Below are 14941 nucleotides of genomic sequence, written 5' to 3' on the forward strand. Positions count from 1 at the left end.
TAAATTGCCATGGGAATAATACACAACTCCTTATACGGACATCCTGGGGGGGGTGCTTGTAGGTCACATATTCATGTGTTTTTTTTTGTCTCATTTGTTTTGTTGAGTCAAAGTTATGATTCATTTTATATTGCAAATGTTAAAAAAAAAAGTAAGTTGCAATAATTGTGCAGAAGTAATCTTGGTCCACAGGAGGAGCTACAAGATGCATTCAAAAAACCTTGTAAATTCAAATATTCTACAGGGTCCACAGAGTGTTGATGTATTCAAAGAATCCAGTCAAGTTGTCAAAATGCTCACTACTGCTGCCATTTTGTGGTAATAATTGTGAAGTCATGAAGGTCCTTGAAGGAAATGGGAGCACAATTAACTTTGAGAAGAAAGTCAGAATTCTGAGATTACAGACTTGATTTAATCTCAGAATTTATGCTGATTTGTAATATATTTTTATGTCTTTCCAAAAAAAAAGAGATATAAGATACTCTATATTGCACATTCTTATAAACATAGTAATGTAAAAAACAACAACAAATGCTTTGTGTTCTAAGTGTTCTAAGAATGTTCCCACTCATGTGGGACAGGTTACATTTCTTAATTTAAATTCTCTTCACACTTTGACTGACATTAAAATACACACAGAGAAAATAAACTTCCATGTCTTCCATTGTCTGTGAAATGATGAATGTTCATGAACTGTGGTCACATTCACCTACAGTACATTCTATCAGTCTGTCTGTCTCCACGGACTCTCTGCTGACCCAGTTGGGATCAGATGACACCAGACTGGTCCACGCGCGCGTTCATTCCTCATCACTCGCTCCTCACTGTCTGGGTCACGTGAGCGGCTGGTGTCTGCGCTCACAGCTCCTCTCTCTCTCTCTCTCTCTGTGAGTGTGTGTGTGTGTGTGTGACTATGACTCCTCAGGCGGTGATGATGATGATGATGGAGAAGATCCGCACCTGACTGTCGGAGGAGCGGAGGATAAACTGTCCACCGCCGAACTGCTGCTGCTGCTGTGGACACACACACACACAGAGAGTCTGCTGCAGGTGGTGAGTAATGTTTGAGATTATAATCCCGATGATTTATTCTGATACGACTGTTTGTAAACACAGGTGTGATGTAGAACAGGTTTGAACTGATGAATATTTAGCACGTGCTGCTGCTGCTGCTAATGATGACCCACAATGGAAAATGAAAGTGACCTTTTAAAAAAAGAATATAAAAATGTATAAATATGTGTCAACAATTAATCGATTATAAATCATAATCATCAACTGACCTTTATTGAGAAGCTATATTTGCAAAACTAGCTTTCATGTTTCTGCTTTTGTATTGGTTGTACTTTCATTTTATCTTTTTGACTTTTTTCCACTCTGTTATAAATCCTTATTCTGTAAAGTGTAATACATAAAATACAATATTATTAGTAGTAACAGCATAGTATAATTTATTAGGGCTGCAATGATTGTTCGATTAATCTTTATGAAAATCATTAAAATTGAATAATTTTGGGTTTGTGGACAAAACAAGACGTTCATTTGAGAATATCATCATCATTTCCAAATGTTTCAAAATGTTCTGATAATTTAAAGACAAAATAAACACTCGACTAATCTGGAAAGTAATCAACAGATGACTCAATTATGAATATAATTGTTAGTTGCAGCCAAATAACAATAACAAATAAATCATTTATTATGTGAATATGTTATATGTTATCTATGAAGCTCTATATGCATGAACATTATGTGTTTTTGGTCAGATTTTCTTCTTTTTTTCAAAAATTTTCATAAAAAAAAACCAATACTTAAACACACCAACAGCAATTCAATATACCAATTGGATATTGTTATAGAATAGGAATAAGAGACACTGGTACACCTGGAAAAAAAAGGGAAAGTGTAAGAAAGAAGGTATCAGTGACAATAAAAAAATCAAGACAATCAAAAACTATGATGTTTGGGCACGATAATTGACTACTGGTGTATTATTCTTGGTTGGACATGCAGTATATACTGTTATACTGTATGCTGACCGCATTTCATTTGAACCTCCTCCACCTTGTCAAAGCTGGTGTTTGCAGGTGATGGGTACACTCCGGGATCTCCAGTTTGCTCTGCAGCTGAAGATCGAGGAGCTCCGACAGAGGGACGCACTGATAGACGAGCTGGAGCTGGAGTTGGACGCCAAGGACGAACTCATTCGCAGACTGCAGGACGAACTGGATCGTTACAGAGCCACGGTGTCCCTCCCAGGACCGTCTGCCGTCTGTACAGGTACAGCAGACGCTGCTTTTTAAATGTCACGTCTCAGAGCACAGACCCCCAAACCTGAGCAGAAAATTGAGTCTTATTATGCATCTTTTTCTTGGTCCTGTAGCTCCATGCGAGGACAGACAGAGAGCCAAGAGGAAAACAATCATTTCTGAGCCCTTCAGTCCAGACCCAGTGACTCTCGTCATGCTTTCACAGAGAAGCTGTGACAAAACCCAGGCGTAAGTGTGTGCACACAGTGTTCCCTCCGCTCCAACTCAAACATGTGATCTGAAATGTTCAGCAAACTGCTCTAAAATATTGAAATAAACACTTGGAATTCTTCTGTATGGCCTTAAATGTTACATCAATAACATCTCTACTTTCGTCCCCCAGGTCTCAGAGGCTGATTCAGGCTGCGCTTCTGAAAAACGACTTGTTGAAGAACCTTGGTGAAGGAGAAATTGCTGCCATTATAACCTGCATGTATCCCACCACCATCAATCAAGGCTGCTTTGTCATACAGGAGGGGACCAGTGGGGCCCAGGCGTATGTTTTAGAAGGTGAATCATTTCCCTCTTAACAGCTGCTAATCACGCTCGAGCAAACTCAACTCTTAAATTAAAACAATTAGCACGTCGTAATGCTCGAGAAAAGTCAGATGAAATGCTTGGTTTGAACTTATGCAACTGTGAATTGTGCGATTTGGGCTGGATGAAGAGGCCAAATACATTATCATGATCAAATAGTTTTCTTGTTCATTGTTCATTGTTTGTCTTGAGTATTAGGACCAAACTGAAGATTCTTTTCAGTCCTAATATTATGAGAATAAAGTCGTAATCTTTCGAGAATAAAGTAACAATATTATGAGAATAAAGTCATAATCTTTTGAGAATAAAGTTGCAATATTATGAGAATAAAGTCGTAATCTTTCCAGAATAAAGTCGCAATATTACGAGAATAAAGTTGTAATATTATGAGAACAAAGTCGTAATCTTTCAAGAATAAAGTCCTAATATTATGAGAATAAATTTGCAATATTATGAGCATAAAGTCATTATTTTATGAGAATAAAGTTGTAATCTTTTCAGAATAAAGTAATATTAAGAGAATATAGTTTTTAAACTTTTTTAACATTACGACTGTATTCTCATAAAATTGCGACAACATTTTTTCAAACTTAGCTCTTCATTACATCATCCATCCATCTTCTACTGCTTCATCCTCCACATGAGGGTCATGGGGGTTGCTAGTGCCAATCCCAGCTGACATAGCGTGAAAGGCAAGGTACACCCTGGACAAACAACCAAACCAAACACGTCATTTAATTCTCAATTCTAGCGACCAAATCTCTTTGAATCAAGTCATATTTTTTTTCAGAATAAAGGCTCTGAATTCTGGATGAAATTGCTGTTTTATGTAGAACTTGCAAACTCCACACCAAAAGGTCAACCCAGGATTTGAACAGATGACCTTCTTACTGTAAAACAACAGTGTTATCCACTTTCCCACTATCAGGTCCATATTGTTTCACTATTGATAAAAATGACTAGGGATCGGACGATACCACTTTTCGTTGTGTCCGATACCGATATCACCAAATCGAGTACCGATTTGGTGATATCGATATTAGTCCGATACAGTAATTTTAGACCATTTATTTATTCATGATAACGACACATTTGTGCTGGGTCATTTAAAAAAACAAATGTATAACAAATATTGTCCCCCCAAAAAGAAAAACAGCCCAAACATGACTCAGCTAAAATCCTTTTGCTGTGCATAGTGTAGCATGTGATTTATAGGATTATTGGATTGTATCGGATTTTCTATTTTTATCTGATATCCGATCCAGTGATTTTGTGACCAGTATCAGACCGATACCGATTCCCACCCCTAATAATGACATCATAATATGTATTGTTGTTGAATTATTGCCCAGCCTCACTGCTGGCTCACAGTCTTGTTAGATAAGCAGACCGTGGTCTCGCGTTCAGTGGTGTAACACTTGCGTGTTTGGGCAAGACCAGAAAATCCACATGTGGGAATAACACCCGGCTTACAGCCACATTTCCTGACGAAATGTCAGGGGTGGTTAGAATAATGTGCTGTGAGTGCAGAACAGCTCAGCCTGTGGACACTTTCTCCTCAGTGCCAGCACTTTGTGACACAAAACAACAGTTGTGTGTGTGTGTGTGTGTGTGTGTGTGTGTGTGTGTGTGTGTGTGTGTGTGTGTTGCTTATACGTGCACTGACTGTGTGTCTCTATCAACAGAGGGGAGGCTGGAGGTGACAAAAGATGAAGCGAGGCTGTTCACTGTTGAGCCGGGAGACATGTTTGGAGAGCTGGCCCTACTATACAACTGCAACCACACCTCCTCTGTCTCAGGTAGGGAGGCTGGAGGACATCTGCTGAATTTTACAAAGACCCTTTGATATCTTAGACAACATCACAGCTTCAAAGTGTATTCTCAGCGATGTGTGGAATTTCAAACATTTTCTGCGTAAAAAAAGCAAAGCAGCGGGCGATCACGTCTCCTCCCTGCAGTCCAGTACATGGCAGCTGAATTTTCACCAGTATTTACAAACAACACGACCAGAGACGGTTGAGGTTTGAAGCCGCAGTGCGTAACGTTTTTTCTTTTTGTTGATTTGTTTGGTCCTTGTGAACAGAAACGATGGAACATTATTTATACACTGCTTCATTTGAAAACATCAAGCAGAACCATCAGATGTCACCGATGCGTGACGCGCTGGTGAATCTTGTCTGTGATTGGACGGTCGTTCCGCAGAAGTCCTGAAGGCTACACTAATGTCAAGTATATGGGCGCAAAGCTCCATTTCTCTGCTTACCGGTATCCATCCATCCATCTTCTACGGCCTTATCCGCCACATGAGGGCGCTGTGACAATCTCAGCTGACATAGGATGAAAGGCGGGGTCACACCCTGGCCATCTAGCTAGCACAAACAGTAATGAGAAGTATGCAGACTAGATTCCAGACTCTAGGAAAGTGTGCTAGGGTTCAACATCGACATCGAGTGACTGACAGATAATTTTGCTTGGTTATTAACGAAAGGTTTGCTAAATTGTAAACCTCCCAAACCTGGTGCATCACCATGAATATTCCCTAGTAGTGGGGAATAGACGTAAATGTTTTCACCAAGTTTCCCAGCAGAGGGCGCTGTGGGCACAGCTTGGCCTGCATCTGTGCCCTTTTTGCTAATCAGAGGAAGACAACAGTGATATTGTTTTGCCACAACAGTAGAGGACACAAAAGAAACTAAACTGTCCACTGGAGCAGACACCAAATGTGAATGTTTTGAGTTTCTGGTTTTACTCAGCTGTTTTTGTGGTCATGAAAAACTATTGGGCAACAGTCAGAATTTGTACAAAGGATACAGGAAAAGTAATATATTAAAAGATTGATAGAATCTGGTTGTTTTGGAACTTGCCCTAGGTATGAATGAATCAGACCTTTTCTTTAAATGTATTCAGTACAGTTTTAACTTGCCATCTATATAGACATATACTTGTGATGGTAGCCTTGAAAAGAGAGAGTGTGCTATCCTTTCCTTCCAGCATCTGATCACAGAGAGTCCTGAGGGAAAATGTTCTCAGCCATCACCACTTGCATCTGACCTGGTTTCACAGATAAAAAGGCAGCGAAAAAAAAGATAGAATCATTTAGGATAGAGGAAAAAAAAACTGGTTTATTTGCCATGTTTGGGCCCCGAGCATCTCATTCCCTTTATACTGCTCCCTTTATCTTGTGACCTGGTGGCCTTTTCCACTGCACTGTTCCACACCTCTCTGTATATGACTGCTCTGCAGTGAAAAAGCTCAGCTTGTGGCGGCAGTCTGCTGTCCTTTGTTCTGTTTTCCGTCAGTCCATCTCTTTGGTTCTGCTCCCCGCTGACTGTGTTTATCTCCTTCCTAACCCGAAATTACTTTTTTCTCCCATTGTTGTGTTTAAAAGCACCAGTACAGCTGTTGATTCTTGCGTGGACTCTTTCATTGTGACAGTAATAATGGTGCAGGGTGTCCTCGAGGACACGCCAAAGAAATTGTCACAAAACCTTCATTTTCAGAGTGCTCTCCATTCACATAAAACGAAAATGGCCATGGAATGTGTGTCATTTGGCGCCCGAGTGAAAACCAGTGGGGTAAATCGAAATGGGGGAACTGAGATATCAAGGCTGCACCATATTATCAGATCTAATTAGACTGTCTAGAGGACATTTAATTCCAACTGAAGAAAGTCTTTGTGAACCAATCAATATGAGTCATAATTAATTTACAAGCTCGGTTATGTAGAATGTGGTTGATTACAGTGAGGGAGATTAGATTTATATTAAAAGTCTTTTGTGAAGATGAACATTTATATGTTTTACTGGGCGCTGATTAAATTTGCGGTTTGTCTCCGGCAGATCATACTCTTTTCTTATCCCAAATTAACACATTTCTGGTCACATTTTGAGCGAAACAGTATTATCTTGAAACCTTGTCCATTGACAGCCATCTTTGGAGTACCTCACACTCCATTTGATCTCACAGAGGAAAACTCTGAGGTTGCGGCTTTTGCGTCTCTCATAGCCCACAAATGTATTCTCTTGTAGTTGAAAAGCCCAAATTCTATTACCTCTTGGCTGAGTGATTTAATGTCTTTTCTGTCAGTGGAAAGGGTGAAATTTTATGAGGTTTATGAGCCATTTTTTATAGAAGACGGCAACCCTTTTATAACATATGCAAAGACCCTTACCTCTCTGGAACCCAATTGACATGAGTTCTTCTTCTCTGTTTTTACAACGAGCACAATGAGCATCATCTCAAAAAAAGAGTGAGTACCGTTTCAAGTTGGGTCCTTCCTAGCATTCTGGGAACACTAAAGGCCCATTTATACTGGGCCCAAAAGACAGTGATTTATTTTATCTAGGGATGCACCGATATGACTATTTCCGCCGATACCGATATCCGATATTAATATTGCTGCTATGGCCGATAACCGATATCTACCGATATCGATATATGTTTTAAAAAAAAAGGTTCTGAGATGATAAAAGTTTGTACAGAATGAAAATCATGCAAGCTGAATCTTTGAATGTCTTCCTTTATTTTCAAAACATGTTAAACCTCCAAATAACAAGGTCACATAAGACACAAGTAACCAACTACAGGTAAAGGTTTTTAGAAACCTTTACTTGTAGCAAGTGTGTAACTAAATTAAAGTACAGTTTAACTCCCTCAACTCACTAAACTCCTGTGAGAAAGTTTGGATCATAAATTACAAACATGAACATAAATAAAAATAATACCCTGCCAAAGTTACTACTCTTTAATGCAAGGATGAGAACTTAAAAAATACGAATAGTTTGAGCTGTTGTCGTCTACCGTTTTAAAATGACCGCCAAAACAAGAGCGCGCAAAAGAATTGCGGGCACTTCCGAGGCACTGAGGACACACACGCTACAAAGCATATATTTTTATGGCAATTTGAAATGCATTGCAACACACCCCGAGCACAGATTCTAGACTCTGACAACAAGCAAACCTTATGTTGCAGTGTTCTCTGCAGTGACCTGATTCCCCCTTGGGACCCCCAACCCGGGGCCCAAGGCAATTGTCTAGTCTGCCTACCCTGTTGCGACGGCCCTGCTCAATCACAGAATCTGTCCTTTGGCATTCAGTGACACATCATCGTCCAAATTCCTTCCGTGTTCCTGCATTGTCCGTCCTCATCCATCACAGATCACACCTGTCACTTAGGGCTGCTTCAGTCCCTGCTTGTTGTTTTCGTGCCTCCACCTGAGCCCCCAAGTGTCACTGATGCAACCTTTATTACTTCCTCCGTCTCCGCAGCACAAGTGGACAGCAAGCTATGGGTTATCGATTCCAAGAGCTACCACACCATACTTATGCAGAGTGGTCTCGATAGCCTTTCTCATTCAATGGAGCTGCTCAGCAGGTGAACGCCGGACAGACACACTCGACACGACATGGGAACGGGCCCAGAGATCTCCTTTGTATTCTAACACAATGTCGCCACAGCAGTATTGTTTGGGAAATAGAGCTTGAATATCAACATACAGGTTCAAGCATGAGGAAAATTGAGCTGCAAATGTAGTTTCCTATTGTATAACATCTGTGTATCATCTTTGTTCCCGCAGTGTTCCCTTCCTCAAGTCATTGCCAGAGGATGTCATCGTTAAATTGTCTGATCTCATGGAGGAGGTACAGATTAAGTTCTTAAAACCTATTGCGTAAGCACCCCTCGTTACTCAAACACAAACACAACCCAGCCAATAGATTATGTGAGCACAGAGCGAGAAAGAGTGTAAACATGATTGTTTACTGGCCATTTGTCTGCATTTTCTATTTCCCAGCCTGCTTCGTGTTGCATTAGTTTAACAGACAGGTGCAACGGCAGCTTCAGACTTAATCCTGCATTCATCTCTCAGTGTGTAAGAGAGGTGGATGTTTTAATCTCTCTCTGTTCACGCTCTGTCATTCGCCTTCCGCAGAGAAACTTCACTGAAGGAGACTACATCATCCGACAGGGGGCCACGGGAGACACTTTTTATGTCATCAGCAAAGGCCAGGTATGAGGTTTTAATGCCCACACAGATGAAACAAGGCTTTCAAAAAATAATGCCTCCAGCACGCGGAGTACAAAGTGTCGGCACAGCCGCAGGGATCGCTTTATGATGGCGACGATTGACTTTATTACTTTATTACTTTGCTCTTCATCCTTCGACATCAACTCGCTCTTTTGATTTACCAGGTGAAAGTAACAGAGAAGAAGCCCGGGAATGAGGAGCAGGTAGTTCTTTCCAAACTCTCAGAGGGAAACTGGTTTGGAGAAAAAGCTCTGGCGGGGTAAGAAGGAGAACTCTGCCTAATTCAGTAGCTTTTCTGTTGGTAAATCTATGATTTTGTGCTTTTACTGACACTATTTTTGGTTTATCTGTCATTAGAGAGAACACCTGGACTGTGAATGTGGTTGCTGCTGGTCCTGTTACATGCTTGGTATTAGACAGACAGTAAGTGGATGTTTTTCTGTTATGAAACAGTGGCGATTGCTCTAAGTCAAATAAGCACTGTGTTGGATTTACATTTCAAATGCTAAACGTGCGCGAGAACGCGGTGTCACTAGTTTGTTCAGAATCAGATGTTTATCACGGATGACGGATCGCCTTACGTGATTTTTTGTATTCCCGTAGCAGCCTCCGCATTAAAACCACTTGGAAAGACATCACTTGCTTGTGTGTTTCAGGACCTTCAAAGACATAATTGACGGCTTGGTGTTTAATTGCAGTCCTGATGTGCATCAAAGTCACGACTCCAAGGCAGAGTGAGAAGCGTCACAACTCTAATTTTCCATGAGACGCCCGTGTTATTTTGCACCTGTAGAAAAGCTCACCCCGGGTTTCCATGTGAACAGGTCAGAGCAGAAGGGCAGCGGCGTCCTCTCGTCTTCCACCTTAAGTGATTTCCACATCATCTGTTCTCTGGCAGCTGAGGCAGAGTTCGGTCACGTAGACCTGGTAAGAGCTGATCTTCCCCCTCTTTGATCCCTGAGCTGCTGCCCACTCCTGATCCCATGTTTCTATAATGTCGTGTATTGATTTTTCCTCTGTCAGGTAAAACTAAAGAGTGACGTCAAGGGGCTTTTTACCATGAGGGTCCTTAAGAAGAAGCTGATTATCAACTGTGGTCAACGAGAGCACTTCCTGAGAGAGAGCAGAATCTTAATGGACGCTCACTGTCCTTTTATAGTCAGGTGCGTTCTCTTCATCCAACTGAGGCAGATAGATAGATGGATAGGTAGGTAGAGGATAGATAGATAGATAGATAGATAGATAGATAGGTAGTATCATCACATTATTATTTTTGCCTTGATTTCTTTGTTAGATGGAACAAAGAGACTCAATACTCAAATCTGAGACCTTTAATTATTGTCAAAATAGTTGAAGAATTCAAGAATGATCAATTCATTGTTGCAGCCTCAGTACTAGTACAATAGATAAAACACTTTTAATTAAACAAAGGCCCTCTCATGTGTTTCCTTAGAATAATTTTGAGTATAACATATACTATATATATATATCACAGATGAATCCGGAGGTCCCTGTACTCCACTGCTTTACATGATTTGCATATGGCTAAAATTCTTATTGATTACAGGTTCCATAAAACCTTTCGAGACTCTGAGTGCTTGTACATTTTGACAGAGGCTTGTCTTGGTGGGGACTTGTGCCGTCTACTTAAAGACAAGTAAGTATTTCTCTAAGAGATTCTTAAGATTTAAGGCACTTTGTTTTGTCATCATACACTGATATTTATAATTCTACAGCTGTGTTTTTATCCAGGGTCTGATGCAGGGTATGAAATGAAAAAGTGGTATTAAAAAAGGTTTAAATCTGATACTGTATGTACTCTACTAGAAGAAACATTTGATCCTAAATGCCCCTAAATTACATTATAAAAGTTGATTTCCTTCCCTGGTCTGATGTTGGTCTGCATCACACTATTGTTGCATGAGAGTTCTAATGAAACACTGTTTGTGTTTCAGAGGATGTTTGGACGAATGCGGCACCAGATTCTACACCGCGTGTGTCGTCGAAGCTTTGACCTTTCTCCACCGTCGAGGTGTCGTCTACAGAGACGTCAAGCCTCAAAACGTCGTCCTGGACGAGCACGGTTACGCCAAGCTGGTGCGACAATTTGCCTCGAACATTTTGATCATTTTGTTGTGTCTGACTGAAGGTAACTGTGAAATATGAATGTTTCTTTTGTAGATTGGCTCCAGGTGTGTAAAGAAGGTAGAGATGGGTAAGAGGACCTGGACATTCTGCGGCACACTGGGCTACATGTCGCCTGAAATCATCCTCAACAGGGGCCACGGTGTCTCCACAGACATGTGGTCACTGGGCGTGTTTGTGTTTGAACTGCTGAGCGGTGGGTGAGTCTTCACTGCGCCACAGCACAACATTATTATTTACTCTGTACTCTTACAGAGACGGATGAGAACTGCTTTGCCAATTTCTATATTTATATGCATTAAGTCAGTGTAGTAATAATATAGAGCGTGTTGTTTGATACTGTAGATGTTTAGAGGAGCAAGTTCAAAAGCTATTTACTGTTTTTACTGTTTTACTGTTTATGAGGTAAATAAATATGGAAACATATGGAAATACTTGATATTTTATTCTTACATATGGATTAGAATTGTAATTTAGTGGAATTTAACGGTATGGTAGGCCCTCCTAAGATTTAGAATGTTTTTCTTTTGCCCCTTTTTACTTCTTCAATAGTATCCTTATTCTCATATGCTTTTATTTCAAGTTACACGTGAAAAAGTTTGGCGTTTTCCTCCCTCACCAGGCTCCCGTTCAGCGGCTCAGACCCAATGAAGATTCTCACTGCGACCGTCGGTGGCATCGATCACATCGACTTCCCAAAGACCATCAGCAAAAACGCCTCCAGTCTCATCAGGAAACTGTGCAGGTGATGAATTATAACGTGGAAGTAAACGATAATGGTTTTGTTTTCCTCCTCCTCCTCCGTCCACCAACAGAGACGAGTTGGCGTATTTGGACGTGACCTGAGCTGCGACACCGCGCTCTGCATGACAGCGCCTCCCAATTATTCCACAGATTATTTCTTTATTTCTTTATTTGTTTCTTTATTTATGTGCGGTCTCTTTCACGCTCCATCACCAAGGAGCGCTCCCTCACAGAGACTGGGCGCTCGGAGAAACGGGGCCAAGGACATTCAGAGGCACAAGTGAGGAGACACATTTTATATTCAGACACTGGGGCTCAGTGAGCTGTGCTCAGTAAACACGTGTGATTCTCTGTTTTCACTCAGATGGTTCGAAGGATTCGACTGGGACGCACTGTGTGGACGAACACTGAACCCACCGCTCATTCCCAAAGTAAGACACTTGGAATTTTGTCAGAGTCAGTGATTCCGATTTTATTATTGCTTTGGTCACCTCCTCCTAAACTTATAACTTGATACAAGTGTATTTATCTGCTCCTGGTCTCTCTCTTCTGTCTCCACCTCACCTCCCTCTTGTCCCTTTCTCTCCCCCCTTTCTGTCCCCCACCTCTCCTCTGTCCCCCATTTTTCCTTTCACCACAACCAGGTGAGGCAGATCTTTGAGTCTGGCTCTGTCAGAGATTTCTTCTGGTTAAAAGGGAGTTTTTTTTCTCTCCACTGATGGGAAATGCATTGTGTGAATTTTTGGCTTTCTTCTGACTCCATAAGAGCCTGGATAGCTCAGTCGGTAGAGCATCAGACTTTTAATCTGAGGGTCCAGGGTTCAAGTCCCTGTTCGGGCGAACCTTTATAGCCAAGTAGAATGGAATTCACTGATTAGAATGATAGATCCAACCTTTATATGCAGATGACATGTAACTGTGTGTGCCTAATATAAAAGATAAAAGATTATACATCAAAATGATCAACTCCTTTAAGCTCTTCCCACGATTGCAACTTTTCTCCCAAAGGCTTTTTCTCCTCAAAAGCAAAGGTCAATGTTTCTGTCTCCTTCTACATTTTTCAGCCAATTTCAATAAATCATACATCAAATTCTGAATTAAATTATATATGTTCTTCCGATTTTTACACTTTCCTGAAATATTTAACTTTTTCTCCACCGTTTCCTCCCATAGAAAATGAATGTAGATCGAAAGCAACAGTCAATTCCTCCTACATTTTTCAGCCGATTTCAATGATTCATACTTTCATACAAACTGGGAAGTTTGTTCAGGACAATTTTGCTTGAATTTTAAATATTAAAATCTCTTTTTGAGATAGTCAACTTTTTCTGCAACTTTTCTGCCATAGAAACACACATAGGGCACAACAAAGGCAAGAGACAATGTTTCTGTCTCCTCCTACACTTTTCAGCTGATTCCAATAATTCGTACGTCAAAATGTGCGGCTCATTCGGGATATTGTTGCTTTAATTTCTGATCTTTCAGATTTTACTTTTACTTCTTGCTTAAATTTAACAATTTTCAGATTTGTATACTTTTAAAATATTTGACATTTTCTGCAATGTTTCTCTCATTGAAAATGAATGCAAAGGGCAAAACAGCAACAGACAATGTTTCTACTTCCACTTACTTTCTTCAGCCAATTTCAATAATTCACACACATCAAAATGTGACATTTATTCAGGACATTCTTGCTTAAATTCACATTTTTGTTGCTGTTTTTAACACGTTTTGGGGATTCTGCAACATTTTTCCCATTGGAAATGAATAGAGAGGGCACAGCAAAAAAATTCCAGCTGATTTCAACAATTTATTCATGAATAAAATGTTCGTCCAGCTCATTGTTGAGAACTGACAGATGAGGCACAAACAACCTTCCCAGCTGAACAGTGCACATGTTATTTGTTTGGTGATAACTGAACCAGAAGGTTATAAACTGTATTTATTTTTATTTGTTTTTATCTGTTTACAGATGAAGCCGTCTTGGGACAGCAGTGTCTCGTGTGGAGATTACACGGTGGAGTCGGTGGAGTCGTGCTCCAACTGGGATGAGGATTTCTGACACTGTGAGCTGTGAACTTCATCACCTGCAGGTTCACTCGTCATAAAAGATTCTCTCTTCTCTGTCTCACTGACAACAAGGTGTCACTTATATTTTCAGACAGGAAACAAGCAACTACTGCCTTCTGTGTTCAGCTGAGAGAAAACTACCAGAACATCAAGCAATATGACTTCACCAGTCACATAGAAAATGATCACCTTAATCCATTAACCTAAAGTTCTATTTCTCTTTCTTTGGCTGCTGGCGGCTGTTTTGCCTCCGCCTTCCCCGCCATCACTCTGTGTCTCCACAGACACGAAAAAACGCAAACCGCTCTACACAGACAGACACCCACAGAGTTGTGTGGAGCTGACACACTTAATCAGTATCAGTATTCATCAGCAAACTCCTTTAAAAATGATTTGAATGTAACGGACGTTTGTTTGCGGTGAAAATGTACACACTGTAGCATTAATTTTGAATTAAAAAACAAACAAACTGCTTTCTCAGCAGCTCACACTCTTGAATAAAACTCACTTCCTCCCTTTGGATGTTTTATGATCATAAACCTTCCAACATCTGGTTGCAGCTGTTTCATATAACTGTGATCTATTTTCTTTTTTTTACATTTACATTTTTTGGTTCTAATGTCATATTTTACAGTCTGGTCATACAGATCTGCCAAATTGTTGTCATTAATTAATGTTCTTTCAAAAAAACTACATCGTTTAAGATACATTTTGAATCCCCTTTTGTTTTCCCACTCAGTGTTACTGTAAATGAGGGTCAATGCTCCATGATATCAAGAGTATAATAAATACATACAGGTCGTATGAATGTGCTGTTTGTTAGTGTATAGGAGTTGAGTGATGTTTTTGTATATGAGACTGTTATGATATTGTATTTGTACTCACTGTCGTCCAGACATGTCGTTCTGTATCATTCAGTGAACTTTTATATTTAGGAGGAGGTTTTCAACGATATCGCTGACTCTCCTTATATTTATTTATTGTTTTAATCTTTCTGATTTCTGTGTATTTTATTGTGCCAAAATAAATCGAATCAAAAACTAATGTCATACTGTCAACATCAATAAAACAAACAAACTGAATAGAGGAGACTGTCTTTGCTTTTTCTCT

General features: G+C 40.2%; 1 protein-coding gene and 1 non-coding gene across 4 annotated transcripts; both read left to right on the plus strand.

Annotated features, from left to right (window-relative positions):
- Positions 1 to 1029: 1029 nt before the first annotated feature.
- On the plus strand, positions 1030 to 14913 carry prkg1l (protein kinase cGMP-dependent 1, like). 3 transcript variants are annotated; one of them, XM_044025242.1, is made up of 21 exons: positions 1030 to 1053; positions 2075 to 2280; positions 2384 to 2498; positions 2653 to 2819; positions 4532 to 4645; positions 8115 to 8220; positions 8423 to 8486; positions 8777 to 8854; positions 9037 to 9131; positions 9230 to 9295; positions 9529 to 9606; positions 9697 to 9799; positions 9896 to 10035; positions 10440 to 10529; positions 10828 to 10969; positions 11054 to 11217; positions 11640 to 11762; positions 11979 to 12041; positions 12126 to 12192; positions 13734 to 13827; positions 13923 to 14913. In XM_044025242.1, the coding sequence occupies exons 2-20, from the start codon at positions 2091 to 2093 to the stop codon at positions 13821 to 13823; spliced, it is 2055 nt and encodes a 684-aa protein (XP_043881177.1). In that variant the 5' UTR covers positions 1030 to 1053; positions 2075 to 2090; the 3' UTR covers positions 13824 to 13827; positions 13923 to 14913. The 3 variants fall into 3 exon arrangements, with proteins under 3 accessions (XP_043881177.1, XP_043881176.1, XP_043881178.1); XM_044025241.1 differs by having other exon boundaries at positions 13734 to 14913; XM_044025243.1 differs by lacking the exons at positions 1030 to 1053; positions 2075 to 2280; positions 2384 to 2498; positions 2653 to 2819; positions 4532 to 4645 and adding an exon at positions 4665 to 7095 and having other exon boundaries at positions 13734 to 14913.
- Positions 12529 to 12601, plus strand: trnak-uuu. The gene has a single exon. It is a non-coding gene; the product is annotated as a tRNA-Lys (tRNA).
- Positions 14914 to 14941: the final 28 nt, after the last annotated feature.

Source organism: Solea senegalensis, linkage group LG5 (assembly GCF_019176455.1).
Source record: "Solea senegalensis isolate Sse05_10M linkage group LG5, IFAPA_SoseM_1, whole genome shotgun sequence".
Classification (NCBI taxonomy): Eukaryota; Metazoa; Chordata; class Actinopteri; order Pleuronectiformes; family Soleidae; genus Solea; species Solea senegalensis.

Excerpts from the sequence above, each read along its gene's own strand:
- prkg1l (XM_044025241.1), top strand. The coding sequence starts at position 2,091 with ATGGGTACACTCCGGGATCTCCAGTTTGCTCTGCAGCTGAAGATCGAG. Across the intron at positions 10,036-10,439 it reads CACTGTCCTTTTATAGTCAG|GTTCCATAAAACCTTTCGAG; the intron begins GTGCGTTCTCTT and ends TATTGATTACAG. Across the intron at positions 12,042-12,125 it reads AAGGACATTCAGAGGCACAA|ATGGTTCGAAGGATTCGACT; the intron begins GTGAGGAGACAC and ends GTTTTCACTCAG.